This window comes from Sciurus carolinensis, chromosome 1 (assembly GCF_902686445.1).
Source record: "Sciurus carolinensis chromosome 1, mSciCar1.2, whole genome shotgun sequence".
NCBI classification, from domain to species: Eukaryota; Metazoa; Chordata; class Mammalia; order Rodentia; family Sciuridae; genus Sciurus; species Sciurus carolinensis.
In genome coordinates, this window is record NC_062213.1 from 66,734,735 (window position 1) to 66,752,099 (window position 17,365).

Here is a 17,365-nt window from a genome sequence, read left to right on the forward strand (position 1 = left end):
TTTGTTCTATTTTGTATTAACTTGTAATCAATTTACAACTTAAACAAATGGTAACAAATGCAACATACTTCCGTTAGAACAAGCCATCTCTTACTCCATAATCCCACAGCTCCTATCTGTATTACGACTTTGCCTATGTGGTAGGTGTTCATTTAAGGTTACCAACTGTATTACCATAAACCCACACTTCATAAACCCACCTCACCATCAATCCACACTCACTATTCTACTCACATTAGGAGCTGAAAATGCTGAGGAAAACATAAGTTTCCTAAAATGTGGAAAATTATAAACTGATCCATGGGATGAAGAGATAGGCAATTTGTAAATAAACAGATTAAGATTAAGTAAGTATTTGAATTTTAAGTAATTAAATTCATAAAATAATCACCATGGTGGATGATTCCATTTTCTAATAATGCTTGTCCCAAGTGAACTCCTTCTTCAGGCCTGTGAATCTCTCCAATTTCCAACAACCATGACACAAATTCACTGTAACAGAAAGCAAGAAAAAAAGTAGAACAGTTCATTTCCCTCCCAGGAATTCTATCTGTACCATGCAGTCATGAAACAACTATGAAAGGAGTCTCAAAGTATAAAGGGATACTGGCAATACCATGTCAGCGGATGTTTTTTCACATATGTAAGACTTGCAGTCATAGAAAGTGGACTTTATTCTAGAAAACCCAGGTCCACACACTGAGACTCTCCTAAACTATACTTAATAAACTATTCAAATTCTTGAGGTCCCTCATAAATCCAAAGTAAAATCTTAGAGTAGCCTTAATTATAAGGCTACTGTCCAAATAAAGGCAAATGATCATGTGCTATCATTAAAAGAATACTAAATACACAGGCATTTTACAAATAAAAGTATTTTCATGGTCATTTTCTTTTAAAACTAACATTGAAACTTTGACATACTAATGAATTTGTTTCAAGACGTCTACCTTTTTTTACACAGAGGTCAGAGAGTCAAACCTTTAGAAAGCATCAGGAAATTATTTTCCATTTATTTCTAAACCAAAAGCAACACAAATGCTTCAAATAATCCAGAGACAGGAAATTCTAAAAATAAACTGTCTAGTCTAAGAAATACACTTTAAGGCAGAAAAAGTTGTTAAAGTGCTTTCAATTCTCTTGTTAAATAAGAACCATCCAAAAGAAAGGCCACAAATAAGAAAAAGAAGGAATAAGAGAAATAAAAGAAGAAAAATAAAACGAAGATATGAGAAGGTAAACTATAATGGTTGAGATCATGTATTTTGCAACAGGACAAACTGAATTCAAATCCTGTTTCTCCTTCTATCAGCTATGTGATCTTGGGTTAGTCGATTAGCTCTCAATCTGTTTTACCATCATAACACAAGATATCAATGTGATAGTGCCATCAGATGATTCAATGAGATGGTGTACGTCAGCATGGTGTCTACCACACCATGAGTTCTTATCAGTGACTAACAGGTGAGTTGAAATGGCTGTCATGTAGCTAACCTGTAATTCTCCATTCTGAAATCACCAGGATCCTGAAAATGTCAAATTTAAAGGAGAGAAAGAGCCCATTAAAATACTGCTATACATTGGGAATGTTATTTTTGGAAATGGAAAGGAGGTCAGAAAGGAAGTTAAGGAGTGGCTTTGTCAAGGGACCTACTCAGAACCAAGAAGATTCCAACAACACTATACTAAAGGATCATGGCCCACTCAGGAAAGATCTGAAAATTGGCCGAAATGGATTGCTTTTAGGGAAAAGCCAGAGCTAAACATTTACTAAGTCTATCCCATGCATCAGGTGCTCTGAAGAATGCTTCATATATCATCAGAACTATTAATGAGCAATATATGAGATAGTGTGAGTTAAGGGTCAGCAAAACCCTCTCTCCTGTAGTAAAAACAAATTTGACCTGCACTAACTTTCTAGCTTTGTCCTCCTAGACACCTGCTCACCTGGTGAAGGTATAGTGTCAGCAGTGCTATGATAAAAATGATTCCTAATGGTTCAATTGCATGTCTATTAAAATCTGGTAGGAAGTCATAGCACAAAGTGACTGTTTTGCAAGTGGACATATGCTTGTGGGGACTTTGGGAGTTAATACCCATGGAGTGGTTACAAGGGACACTATCCTTTTGCTGCACAGGACTTCTAGATCTGCTCTGCTCTTTCAACAAGAGTTGTCACCTGAGGGACTGACAAGAGAGCATGGCAGCCAGGAGCTATGCCATTGAGGACAGTTGTATGGCCTTCTCTGAGGACCATTCTCCCTGGAGAAAGTCCAGGGTACTCTGCAGGAAGAGACTATATTTTCCTGATTTGGGGTAGGGGACAGATATGGCTATGGTTGTGTTGTATGTCCCCACACTAGTTTAAAAGACAGGCTGATGGGCATTGCAGGTAAGCACTACGATCACCTCCATGTATCCAGAGGAAACAGAAACTTAACTTTCCCGAATCACATGACTAGTCAGTGAATGCACCAGGATTTGAACTGAAAAAGCATGACTGAAATCTGTGCTTTGAACTACTATTTCAGTCTACATTAATGAACTCAACACTGAAAAACCATAGGAACTTACTAAGCTTCCTGATCCTGCATCTTTAAAAAAGTATAAAGACATTTACCTCCCAGGTATGTATTAGGCTATTAGAAATTATGTACAGAGAAAGAGGCCAGCACAGAGTCTAGCCTACGGAGAGCTACCTGAAGATGGTCTCCTTCTCACTGCTTTTGCACTGATTAAACTGGAGAATCCCACTAAACGCTGTCTGCAGAAAACAAATGACATTGTTGATGGTGCCTGGCCCCTCACATGACTCACTAGTTTAGACTCTTCATCTATTCCCCTTCACCCTGAACCCAGCTGTCTAAATTCCAAATTGATTGGGATTTTGGACTGTTTGCCTTCAGCTCTTCTGTATTCCCTAATCTGGATGCACTGTCAACTCTGACTTTCAGGCCCTGTGTACCTTTCCATGTCAGACACACCATCCTGTCCCCTACAAGTACATCAGCTCTCAGGCTACTCCCTGCCTGGCTCCAATCTCTACTTGACTCTCAGAACATGAGAACATATCAGAAACTACTGAAGTCATAGATGAATAGATGGACGCTTTTAAGTTATCTAGTCAGGTTCCTGGCTCTCTTTTCCATCCCCTTATCTGGCCATGGTCCAGGAAAAAGTGAATCATAAAGAAATATTCAAAAATGCTTAGGTAATATTTTTTAAAAAGAAAGAAAAAGTAAAGGAAAGTTAATATGTGAGGTAGTAAACACGAAAGGAATGTGAGCAGCGAGGTTACCAACCCTACCTTCCAAGGAAGCATTTAGGGAATGTTGTCAATTTTCTTTTTCTGTCTTTGATCAGATTTCCTTGTTTGCACATCATTTTATAGAGTTTCTCACCCTGTTCAGAGATCATAACCCAGGTGTCTTGCTCCATTCCTAATTTTAAACCTATATATTAAAAAAAAAAAAAGACAAAGGACATTTAATTGAAAAAGTCTCTTCATTCATTAGCTTCACAAGCATTTATTATGTGTCTACCATGTGCTGGAGAGTATGGATACTATTATGGTTTGGATCTGAGGTGTCCCCAAAAGCTCATATGTGAGACAATGCAATGCAAGAAGGTTCAGAGGAGAAATGATTGGGTTTTGAAAGTCTTAACCTAATCAGTGAATTAATCCCTGATGGGATTAACTGAGTGGTAAATAGAGGCAGGTAGGGTATAGGTGGAGGAGGCAGGAATTGGGGCTTGACTTTGGAGTATATATATTTGTATCTGGTGAGTGAAGTCTCTCTCTCTCTCTCTCTCTCTCTCTCTCTCTCTCTCTTTCTGCTTCCTGATCATCATGATGTAAGCTGCTTCCCCCACTTCCTTCTCCCACCATGATGCTCAGCCTCACCTCTAGCCCTGAGGAATGGACCCAGCCTTCATGGACTAAGAACTCTGAAACCATGAGCCCTCAATAAACTTTTCCTCCTCTACAGATGTGCTGGTTGGGTCATTTAGTCATAGCGTGAAATAGCCACAAAATACAGAGCTCTGTAAGATAGGGCAGTTTTCAAGAAGCTCATGGTATGCTAGGGAGAGGTAAGATTCTCAGAGCATAGAGCACCTTTGTACAATCACGCCTCAAATGAATATAGGGAAGTGAGAGCTACAGATAAGAGCAGCAATACCAAGCAGGGAGGCCCTAGGCATCCTCTTGAGGGGGAAAGTGTGATACAATAGAGGAATATTGAGGAATATACCACATCTCTACGTGGGAAATGTTAAGAAATCTTTTACAGAAGGGCCACGTTTAAATGCACCATTACAAACAGGTATTTGTACACAAAGAGAAAGTATTTGCAAGAGCTAACTGATGTCAAGCAACACAGAGGCCCTGGAGTTCTGGGTTTTAGGCAAGAAGGCAAGGAGATGTGCTGGTGGGTTAAGCACAGTGCTTACAGTTTCAACTTAAAAGAGGGGGAAACATCTAAGTATTTTAAATATCAGGAAAGGAAAGGCAGGGGAGTGTAGGAAAGAAATTTTGTTGCTTTGGAAACAAAGTTCAAAGGACAACATGGAGTCGATTTACAAAGTGGAAGAATGTTATGACTTGAATCTGGAATGTACCCGCACAAAGGTCATGTGTTGAAAGCATATTTCCCAATGTGGCAAGGTTCAAGGATGGGGATTTTAGGAAAAATCTGGATTATGAGAGCTGTAACCTCATACGTAGATTAATAAATTTGATGGATTAATAACTGGAATGAACTACTGGGTGGTAACTATAGGCAGGTGGGGCCATGGCTGGTAGAAGTAGGTCACTGAGGTTGTTGCTCTCAAAGGCTATAACTTAGCCTTAGCTCTTCAGTTCTGTCTCTGTCTGATTAATTTTGTCTCCCCCACCCTCTGCTTTCCAAATCTACTGGGAATAGATAACCCAAGAAAGGAATCTATTTAGCAGCTAGTGCCAAAGCTGAAATGCTGGGACCAGCAACTTTCCCCTGCCACACCTTTTAACTATGATATTCTGTCTCACCTTAGGCTGAATGAAAGCAATGGAGATAGCTGACTCTGGACTGAATCTCTGAAACCTTGAGCCCAAAATAAACTTTTCCTCCTCTTCAAGTTGTTCTTGTAGGTATTTTGGTTACGGCAACCAAAAGCTGACTAATACAGAGCCTATTCAGAGGAAACTGAAAGTTTAAGCAAGTTTAAGACCCTGTAAACAATAAGGGACTCTAGGGCAAAAAAGATGAAATTGAGAAACAGGTGGCAATGATAGGTCACAGCAACTGATTAAATGTAGGTGTAAAGGAGGGAGAAGAAATCAGGATGTTCCAAGGTTTGATGAGAGGAAGAAGATGGAAATGGGATGCTTGCTGGACAAAGGCATTCAAGCAATAAGGAGTCCGTCAGTGCTCAGAGTGTTGAGTGGAATCCAGGGGTCAGTAAAATGCACAAGTATGGAGCCCGGGACAGAGGACAAGGCTGGACATGAAGATTGGGAAACTGGCAGTATAAAGTGGAAGTTAATCTACTGGGAATAGATAACCCAAGAAAGGAATCTATTTAGCAGCTAGTGCCAAAGCTGAAATGCTGGGACCAGCAACACTTAATCAGCAGATAGGCCGGAGAAAGGACTGTTACATAAGAAACATTTCAATTATTTTTAGTCTTCCAAGCTACAAAAATACCTACTAGAATTTAATTTCTTACAATACAGGAGCCTTTAACATTTACCAAAAATAGTGAATAATACCACAGGAACAGAGCCTAATTTTGTATAATAATTTTATAAAATGTGGTTTTTAATTTTTTTTTTTCACCCTTTTGCTTTCAAGATTTGGTCTTGGGTGTATCATAGTTATTCTAGAAGAATTTTTTTTAAAGTTTCAACTTGATGAAAAATTCAGTTCTCCTTTGAATTTATTTGCTTTTCTACTTGAACTGATTGCTACATTCAGCAAATCTTAGAGTCAGTTATGCATCTGTATCTTTTACAATTTTCTGTTGGGTTCTTCATCCATGATCAATCAAAGGAATAAGGATTTGAAAATGCTTCAGAAATTTTTAGATATATACTACGAATACTTCGTATGTTCAAGGGGAAATATCTGAAACCAGAGAAGTCTTCTGTGTGTTCGTGGGTGTGTGTGTGTGTGGGTGTGTGTTCTTTTTAGATGCTGGAAATCAAATCCATGATCTCACACATGCTAGGCTGGTGTTCTACAACTCAGGTATATCCCCAGTCTTCACTGATATATATTATTGAAGTCTGGTTAAAGGAAAACTTTGTGATCTGCTTTAGAGGCAGCAAGAATAACATGCCAAGTAACCGAACAACTTTTAAAATAAGTGAAACTAAAAGACATTGTCATCTATACCATAATTACATTGCTAACTTTATAAAGTTTCTCTTTTATGTTATTAACAATATTGTTAATGATCCAAAAATATTTTAGGGTGGACCTTACATCACATAGCAAATTAAAGTGAACATTATTTGCCAGTCCACATTCTCATAGCTTTTTCCTGTTATCTGCTCTGGTGCCAAGTTAGACTCTTTACACGCACAAAAATCACAGTACCCAATTCATTTACCCACCTTTTCGTCGTTCTCTTTCTTTCAAAATAGCTTCAAACCACTCGTGCTTTTCTTCAGGTGTTTTTGCCATGCACACAAACCACTTATTTTTTGCTGTGTTATGTATCTTCCAACCATTAACAACAATGTGTCCACTGCTATGGAAGTCAGCTGGAAATTAATGTGCAAAAAGCCCATGAGCAACACATAATATACAATATCACATCAACATGATCATTCGATTCATGAAAGTTTCAAAACCACAGAATTCTTAAAGATATTTTTGTTTTTGTATGAATATTTAAAAAAAATAAAGAAATAGTTATATGTTGGATGCAGTGCTCAACTATGCAACTTTTCTAATTCATAACATATTAAATGAAATTAAGCACTACAAACTAATTAATATTCATTTGCTCTAGGTCCAAAAATATTGTTAAAGTTTCTAAAGCAATAAAAGATTTCAGGGACAGTCTATAGCTAGAGAACAATCCTCTATTATTTAAGAAACAGCACAGGAAAAATAAGAATTGTCAATGGAACACAAGAGTATTTACCAGAGCTGAATACAATGGAAACACACAAATACCAAACCACTATCATGGCATGTAGTTAAAACGTATTCTTTAAAAATCACATTATCTCATATCATTCTCATGAACAAAGACTCACAAAAAGATAAAATTTCCTTGAAGACCACACTGAATTGTTTTATTTTCTATCTTACCATAACTTCAGCTAAACTGCTAAGGTGGATTTGCAAATGTCCCCAACAAGCTCTCTATGGCAGCTCTCTGACTACAGATAGAGAACAGTGACAAAACTTGTAAGAAAACTTCAGTGGCAAAGTGGAGGCCACTGTGAAACAAAGATTCCAAGATAGAATAATGGGGTACAGAGGACTGTGTCAGCATCTGCAGCAATTAAAGTGACCCTTTTCATTTGTCTCTCCTGAAATTCACTGAGCAGCAATGTCCAGTAGACAAGAGAGGAGTCAGAAAAAGGTTAAAGGTGGCTTAGAGAAGGACTCTGTAGCACTGGTGGCTTGGTGGTTTTTCTCTCAAAGGTTGATTTTGCTTCGTTAAGTTCTGAGTAGAAGCAGATGTTCTTGGCACTCGGTTTCTGATAATCTGATTCCCAGAGTCTTTCATTAAAGACCAAATCACCACACACGACCTGCTCTTAGACTATTAATTCCCAAAACACAAATGATGTTGCAGAGTGGTGGGTCTTTCAAACTCTCAATATACATTTGGGTTAGAATAGAATTATATTAGATGTTATAATTTTTGTACTTTTCTTCTTCCTTTTACATATTTGATTTGTGTTCACATTCCTTGCAAAGTAGCAGAACCTCATCATACATGTCAAGTTAAGTTTTAATGGGCAGAGGGAAAATAAAAATTATTACTTCATAGTTATACTCCAAGCCCTCCTTAATAGCTACAAAAATGAACCACTAAGAAATCATAATAAACGGGTAGAAAAAAATTGTTCAAAAATTTTCAGATTGAACATGTTAACAACTGACTCCCCCAATAACTTGTCTCCTTAGAAGACCAGTATCCACGTTTAGCTAAATGAACCTTGCACTGCACTTTAAAAAATCCCACAATCCTGCCAGGGTTTTTACCCTTTTAACCATAACTCTAGATAAAGAAAATCAAAGTAGCCTTATGTAATAAACATTGAACTTTTATTATTTGTGTGTATATGTGTGTGATACTGGGGAGTCAATCCAGTGGTGTTGACATGCTGAGCTACATCCATAGCCCTTTTTATTATTATTATTATTTTGAGACAGGGTCTCACTAAATTGCTGAGGCTGGCCTTAAACTTACGATCCTCCAGCCTCAGCCTCCTCAGAAGCTGGAATTACTTGCATATGCCACTGCACCTTGCTGGGCTTACTTTAAAATCAGTGCAACATATTTCTCCCATAGAGCACAAGAGAAAACTAGTTCATACACCAAAGTCATCAAGCCAATGCTCCTAACATGCACAGGTGTTATGCCCTAGAACAACTACCTCTGGAACCCAGTCTTCCTTCCTTCCCCTCCTAGGTTACTCAAGTCATGTCACTGCCCTCTTTTTACCCTGCTGGCTCTTTACTATTTTTTTCATCACGTCACATTTAGCTCAAAAGTCTTTGGAGTCTTGCCACTGAATCAAGTCAAAATGTGTAGACCTTGCTTTAGAGATTCTTCTATGCCTGAAGCTGAGCACTGATGAAAACATTCTTGAAATTAGCAGAACTGAAAACCAACTCAGAACTAGATTATTAGGACTAGGTATGCATCGTCTTGTACACGCACTGTGAAAAAGTGCCCATCAGTCTGGGAATACCCACTAACTGCCAAAATAAACCACTCCTGAATTAGTTTCCCAGAAAGAGGGACTGTGGGTAAGAAACTTCTATCTTGGTAACCAACTAGCTTTTCAAATAAAGTCTCCTTCCTTGCCTTCATCTCTTATCTCTCCACTTAACTGAACCGTATGAGCCGTGAGCAGCCAAACTAGGGTCCTGTAACATCCCCATTCAATCTAGCTGACATTTTCCACAATGTGCTAATATGTTCCCACCACTCTGGTCTCATCTCCTGCTTTCCTGGTTGTCCTGTGAGTGTGGATACTTTCTCCAGGATAAGGTTCTCATAAAGCCACCCTCCTCTCCTCTTTTGCAGATTATTTCCTTTTTCGGGGGGACATCTCATCTCTAAACCATAACAAGGCCCTGTATGCTACTATTGTTAATTGGTGACAAAGCTTCGCAGGCGTTTTAGACAAATCACACACTTTCACACCATAGCAATATGTCCTTTTAAGAAGAGGAGGGACATATAGATACACACAGGCAGATATTGGAGTCATGAAGCTACATGCCAAGAAAAGTAAGGGGTTGTCAGTGGCCACTGGAGGCAAGAAGGGATCCTTCCCTAGAGTCAAAAGATAATTTTAAATGAAAAAATAATGTTCCTTTTTAAAGTATACATGCTGATTTTCACTATGCCAATTTTTAAAATTATATGTAAATTTAAATATATACATGTAAATATATTTATACCCAGACACATATATAAACCACACACACATATACATATAACAGGCCTCAAAATGTAGTATACCTATTTCTTAATGCTATCAATAATTACAAATTATTTTACAAAATAAGTTACTGCTTCCTGTTTACTTCAAAAGATAAAGTGATGTAAGCTTCATGATTTAAATTATAGCATATTGTTCAACAAAGTCAAAAATGGAACTAAACTTATCCATAAAGAATACTCAAAGATTATGGAAAAGCACAACAGTGCTTTGCTCTTAGGAATTTTTTTTAATTCTTAATTAAATAATAAATATTTTCTCAAATGAAAAACAGAAATTCATAAGCCTCAATAGATCTAAAATACTAATTTTATAGAAAGTGTCCAAAAACTGAATTAAAATTGCTTGATTAAATGTGGAGAATCCAAGTCTGATAGTCTGATTTCTTTTAAAATCAGAAAAGTCCATGGGATGGAACTGAACATATCATTAATTGCTTGCAGTTATACAGTTTGCAAATTATCACTCTTACTGCAGCCAGTTTCATTTAATGAGATGGGGTTCATCCAAAACTGATATTCTAGAAATCTCAGTGGACATGCTGGGATCCTTTCAATACTTTTGCATTTTAATAAAATGAATACTAACCAAGTATTGTATTCATTGACAAAGAATCAAAAGAAAATGCCAAAATTTTTCTTAAAACAAGGGTCTACATAATGTAGTCAGTCCTCATTCTAATGATAACTATAAATATACAAATTTCTAAATGAAATTTTTTGAATTACAATTTATTCATGAACAGAATATTTAATGTTGTGTAACATATTTTTATAATAATTCTTTGATTTTTATCAAATAATAGCAGACATTTTTTCTGGCATCCACAATAGCATAGAACATTATTTATGGCAACAGTGAACACAAAGATTCTAAATGACTTTTCCTCATAATGCTAAAATGTAGCTCATTCCTCAAACTTTTTGAATTCTTAATCTCCTAGATTAGTAACATTCAAATTTTAAGTGTATCAGAAAATAACTATCATGCTCTTAGTTCTCTTTTCAACATTGTAAAGTTATTATGACATATTTGATGTAGCATATGGGATAATGTTATAATTGCTAAGGTAATTTTGGTTTACTCAATTAACCATTAGGCAACAATTTAAAACTACATTTCTTTGGCCATAAGACATGAAGATAAACTTTTAACTATCAGTAAGATAACAACTTTAAATGAAAAAGGACAAAAAAATTATGCAGTTCACATTCTTATGCAGTTTAAAATCTACACATAAAAAGAAAAATTGAATATTTTTTGAAATATCACTTAGAAACAAGATTTAATTTTATACACAATATTTCATATTTTAAGATGGTTTCAGATGTTTATGCTAAAAATGAAGGCAGAATTATTTCTTTAAAATAATCTTACTTTTAAAGAATAAGAAAGATGGAGGAGAGTGAGAAGATGCTGGAATAGTGGGTCGCTTCCTGGGTGGCTCCTAGGTGTGAACCAAGAAAAGCAGACGAGCAGTTTTTCAGTAAGGTGGGTAAATGATCAGGAATTAGGGGGTACTTTACCGGAATTTAAAACTGGACACTCGAAAAAGATGGGGGTGGTAATCAAGCAGGACACAGGGGAGTAAGTAGCAATGGTGGGTTCACCGGCAGCACGCCTGTGCCCACCGGTTACCCTCACTCCAAGCTGGGCAGTGTAAGCTCGGGTGGGCTCGGCTGCGGGACCAAAGGTAAGTTAGGCAGGCTTGGCGGGCACAGTTAGCGGCCAAATAAAATCGAACAGAAAGTGGCCAGAGCAAGCTTTATTGAAATTTGGCTCTCAGGCGAAATTCCCAGACCCCAGGGATATAGGCACCCAGAGAAAATAGCACGTGGCCCTGGCTGCCCAGGGTTTTTATAGACTGGGATGGGAGGGGATCCTGTTGAGTGACAGGTGGGTGTGAAGGGTCACTGGAACTTTCCATCCACCTTGCTGCGAACTTTCTGGTCACCTTTTGGTGGGCTGGTCTTTGTTCCAGCTGCTCAGCTTTGCCCCCTACAGTTGCCTAATTTCTGACCTAACAGGGAGGCCAGTGGCGTGGAACAGGACTATGACACACAAGTCCCCTAGCCCAAGCCCTTCCCCTCTCCAGCTCTGAAAGCGGGCTGACTGGAGGTTTGGGGGTTCCTGGCAAGGGCCCTCTGCCCCCAAACCCCTCTGATCAGCCTGGACAGGACAGCTGGCCACGTGGCACGGCCACGTGGCACCACCACACGGCACTGCCACGCGGCCATGTGGCACCGCCACGAGGCACTGCCATGCGGCACCGCCACGCGGCCATGTGGCACCGCCACGCGGCACTGCCACGCGGCCATGTGGCACCGCCACGCGGCACTGCCACGCGGCACGGCCACACGGCACCAATTTGCCGTGTCTAGGAGCCGGGAAAGCCCTCCAAATACCCTGTGTAATGTAACCCAAAAAAAAAAAAAAAAAAAAAAAAAAAAAAAAAAACCAACAACAGATTGGGGACTGAGAGGATCAGATATAATAAAACATGGGGAAAAATCCCTAAAAATCCCTAACCCCGTAGCCACCGCATCGGCCAGAGGCAGCCAGAGAAGTCCCTCCATAAACACACTGAAGTAAGGAAGGAATTAAAGGAACCCCCTTTCTGAGAAAGACAGAAGTGTGTCAGGGTACAGAGTTTAGAGATCAGAGTCACTGCCCGACAAAAACAGTCAGCTGTGCTGCACAGTACCCGTGAGCAGGAAAGAAGCCACCAAAGAAGCCACCATCTCTCCTGTGGACACAGAGGACAGCGAAGGGAACCATTTTGCAGCCACAACATGGAGCCCGGCAGACAGGTAGGAAAGCCGATTACTGGCAGACCCAAGTCTGGCTCAAGAAACAAGCCTGGCAAACCCAGTCCGCCTGACCGAGTGTGCCTAGGTGACCAGGGGAAAATCAAGCACAGAAAGAGGTTTAAACAGGGGAATACTGGTTGCGGAAACCCACCTGGCTTCTTCCTTCCCTTCCAATCCGGCTGCTTCCAGGACTGGCTTGGAGAGAAGCACCTGACCAGGAATTCGGAAGATTCAAAAGGGCAGGAGCAGGAGAGATTGAGTTCAGAGACTGAATCAGAGACCAGGAATTGTGGGGTTCACAAGCGACGTAGCAGGCTAAGAACAGCCTCCTACACCACACAGGCGGAACCCAAAGAAGATTCCTGGGGTGCGGTCTTCCAGCCTGGATCGGCAATGGGACTGACGTAAAATCTCCAGCCAATTGGCATCCAGCAAAGAGATCAGACCATACTTAAGCCTAGATCCCACCTCCAGTAGTTCCGCCTCCAGGATGAACCTTCTCACCCTAGTAACCTGACCCACCTGGATAGGAGCTAGCATTCTATACCAGACAACCCCATCTGCCTACTGAGAAGGTAATCTGAGAAACTTTTTAACTCCAATGGAAACAATCGTTCAATTTTTCGTGGAGATAAATTTTTCTTTTATTTATATTTTATTTTTCTCACATTTCTACCATTTTTGAAACCAAGTACTTTTCATGCATCAATTTACTGAGGACTGGGATATCTGAATAGTATATTGCCATTTTTTTTTTATTTTTGCTTTTCTCTTTCTATTTTAAATTGTTTTTATATTTTTATATTATGTATGTGGTTTTTTTTCCTCTCACTTACATTTCCCTAGATTCTCTTTCTCTCTTTTCTCCTGCTAATGGTCAAACTCTATTAATCCCTCTTTCACTCTTCCTACAATTTTATACTTCTTTTCTCCTCCTCCCCCATAAACATCACATCCTATACCACATCCGAACTCTCTTTGTCCACCTTTTGAAAATGTAAACCCTTTTGCAAACTTACTGTTTATATTGTAGACAATAATTGAAAACATCATTTCTTTTTATTGTGACAAAACTAGACATCTTAGTAGGAGCTATTTGGTTTAAGGCTGTATATTGTTTGCATTAGGAGCTATTATTTGTCATCCCCTTAAAAGTGAGGTACTTGAAACTTTCAAGGACACTGTAAGTCTACGGGGTAGAAACCATACTGCCTCAGATCCATACAACTAGATGAGCAGACTCTCAAACAGTATGAAGAAACAAGGGAACAAGTTGCTCCAAACAAACCAAGATGCTCCCATAATAGAATCCAATGACAAAACAGGAGAAGAAATGACAAAGAAGGAGTTTAAAATGTACGTAGTCAGGCTCCCCACTCTGTGCCACCGTCACCAGCAGCACCACCACCACCCTGGGCGTAACTCTGTCCTGGGTGTACCTCCTGTGCTCCGTGGGATCCCCATCCACTCCCCCAGCCACTTCCATTTTGGGAAATGGCAGCTGCCACCACAGCGCCCTCAACATGGTAGCCTCCACACTGGACAAGGTCTGGAGGCAGCCGCCCACTGCAGCACCACCCACAACAGCGCTGCATTTCCAAACAGGCCACCGAACACCATCACATGGCCCACTTTCGTTGCCCCATCTCGGAAAGCGGTCACCTTCATCTTGGCACACCTCTGCCTCCATCTTGGGTTACCTCTGCTGCTGCCATCACCATCTTTAGTTGGCACAGCTTCCATCATGGGACAACATGGGAAGTGGTGGTTGCCACCACCACTGCAACCAACTGGGGACGCAGCCACTTCTATCTAGGGGCAACAGCCAGGGACTGAAAGACCATCACCAAAGTTCCTGCAGGTTTGGTTACACCTGAGGTCTCTCTGATAGGTATGAAAATAGCCACCATCTTGCTGAAGAGGCAGGCGAGAACTATGCACAGGATTGGTAGACTGGAAGAGGATGTGAGGGTATCTTGATCCCAGCTTAACCAGGCAACCAGCCTGGAATCCAGCATCCACCAATCAATTGATTCCACCAGTTTGGAAGTCAACAGGGCTCTCTGGCTCCCAAAACCCCAGTCTCCCAACCCCCTCCAGCCAGGGTGGTCCAGCATTGTGTCCACCCTGCATCTCTCAACGCGTGATCCTGATGTGCCAGATACAGAACAGCTCTCCATGACAGGTGCACAGGTCGCAGCACTCAGCCCTCAAGACCTCTGGAGAGAGAGGTTCCTGATTGGGAAGTTGAAAGGCTGGGGGAAGGAGAGATACAGTGTGGAGACAAAATCAGAGACCAGGAATTGTGGGGTCCGCAGGCAATATAAGGGGCTAAGACCAGGCTCCTGCATCACACGAGTAGACCCCAAAGGAGATTCCTGGGGTGCAGTCTTAAAAAAGGGACTGGCAATTACTATACCCTGCCTCTAGGAGTTGTGCCTCCAAAACTAACTCCTCCCACCCTCGTAACCTTCATCTTCCTGAGGATGGAGATCCAGCAAACTCCTGACAACCCCACCTATTGGAAGAAAAGGGAAGCAGAGAAGACACTGAACTCCAGCAGAGGCAATTATTCAATTTGCCTTTGAGTTTTTTTTTTTTCTTTCTTTCTTTTCCCACCTCACATCTCCGACATTTTGAAACCAAGTATTTTTCATGCATCAGGCTACTGCGGACTGGGATATCTGAATAGTATATTACAGTTTTGTTCTAGATTCTTTTATTTTTAGTTTTTCTTTTCCTTTTTTTTCTTTTTCTTTTTAACTCGCTCTATATATCGTCCTCTCACTGATCTGTATCCCCAGAGTCGCTTTCTCTCTTTTCTCCTGCTAACAGCCAACTTCTTTGGATTCCACATTCACTCTTCCTATGATCTAATATCTCTACATACTCACCTCCTGCCTCATAAACAACACATCCTACACAACCCCAGTTCTCTCATTGTCCATCATTAGAAACTGTAGACCCTTTTGCAAACCTACTGCTTGTATTGTAGATAATAATCGAACACATCATTTCTATTTATTGTGACAAAACTGTAAACGTCTTCATAGAGGCTATTTGGCTTAAGGCTGCATATTGTTTGCATTGGGTGCTGCTCATATTGATCTTACTGGCATTAGATCTGCTATTTTGTTGCCATCATTATTCTCTCTCCCCCACACCACTTTACAACCCAGATTGCCAGCCCACAAACCGCCTAGCCAGTAATTGGTCCAGATTGTTAGTCCGCAAACCTCCTCGACATCCATTGGTCCGTTGTTAGTAGCCCACGAAATACCACAGCTTAAAAATGACTCCACCGCCATTGTTTCCCTCTCTCCCTTGTTCTCGCTCCTGGTGCGTTCTAGTTCTCTCTCTCTCTCTCTCATTCACCCTGCAGGCAAACACTCTGCCTCTCCGCTCAATAAAATCTCTTGCGTGAGTTCCCGCATCTGGAGTGGTTTCTGGGTGCTTTTATTGGTGCCGTGACTCGGAGAAAAGATAACCTCTTCAACAAATGGTGCTGGAAGAACTGGAAATCCATATGCAACAGAATGAAATTAAACCCCTATTTCTCACTCTGCACAAAACTCAACTCAAAGTGGATCAAAGACTTAGGCATTAGACCAAAGACCCTGTGCATAATACAAGAAAAAGTAGGCCCAACTCTCCATCATGACTGCTCAGGAACCCATCTCCTCAAGAAGACTCCTACAGCACAAGAAGTAAAATCAAGAATCAGTAAATGGGATTGTGTCAAACTAAAAGCACTTTACAGCAAAATAAACAATCAAGAACATGAAGAGAAAGAGCCTACAGAATGGCAGAAAATCTTTACTACCTTCACCTCAAATAGAGCACTAATCGCCAGGAACGCAAAAAACTTAACACCCCCCCCCCAAAAAAAAAAAAAAACACTGAACCCAATCAATAAATGGGTTAAGGAACTGAATAGACACTTCACAGAAGAAAATAATATAATCAATCAACAAATATATGAAAAAAGTTCATCTGTAGGAATTAGAGAAATGCAAATTAAAACAACTCTAAGGAGAGTCCTTGGGCGAGACTTCCCCACTGGGGAGGTAAGGCCCACAGAGCCAGGACCAGACCAGTCGGGCCCCAGCCCACAGTCTAGGGCCCTTGCAGTTGACCATCTGTCAACACGTGGAGGTGCCTCTGCCAACTAACAGAGAATATACCCCACGTGGAGTCCACCATCCCTAGAGGCGCAGCATACTTTTGGGTCAGCGTATCATCAAGTTTCTCCAAGACTTCAGGCTACTGAAGACTAGGAAAGGGGAAGATACATGACCAAAATGAGAAAACAAGGGGAGAAAGTGTCCCAAACAAACCTACATGCTACATCAATAAAATCCAATGACACGGTAATAGTCATTCTAATTGAAATGAGATGAACTATTAGGGTGTTTTTGATTTGTGTTACGCCACCTGAAATTCCCCTCAGTGCTTGACAAGGATTCTGCTGAGTAATAAAGATGTTTGCAAAGTCTCATCTCATTGGGAATTTGGGTTGCCGGCTTTCCTTCTTTGCTTGCTTAGTATGTGTAGGTTTACTATTAATATTTTATGTGTTTTCCCTGAAAATAGGGGTCTTAACAGAACCAGGGTTAGAACATGAAAACCAGATTTCTTATGGAACAGTGATTTCAGATTTAGTCATTTGCTATGAAACTCTGAGTAACCAAGATTGCTATGAGAAAATACAAAAACAGATTCTAGCTGCCGATCCCCTGTTGACTACTCTCAGATGACCTGAAACACGTAGACAAATAATTCCAACCCCATCAGGAAGGAATAACAGGTACAGAAGAAATAAAGTGTTCCTCTGTTGGGGGCTATGCCATGCGGACTACACCAAGATGGTACC

General features: G+C 40.3%; 1 protein-coding gene across 3 annotated transcripts in view; it reads right to left on the reverse strand.

Annotated features, from left to right (window-relative positions):
- Nucleotides 1-17,365, reverse strand: part of Prex2 (phosphatidylinositol-3,4,5-trisphosphate dependent Rac exchange factor 2) — a 273,671-nt gene that overhangs the window by 154,862 nt on the left and 101,444 nt on the right. For all 3 annotated transcript variants that reach the window (XM_047553955.1, XM_047553962.1, XM_047553971.1), the window contains 3 exons: nucleotides 6,599-6,748; nucleotides 3,308-3,452; nucleotides 392-492 (listed from right to left, as the gene is read on the reverse strand). In XM_047553955.1, coding sequence (XP_047409911.1) covers nucleotides 392-492; nucleotides 3,308-3,452; nucleotides 6,599-6,748 — 396 coding nt within the window. The remainder of the gene's footprint in view (nucleotides 1-391; nucleotides 493-3,307; nucleotides 3,453-6,598; nucleotides 6,749-17,365) is intronic.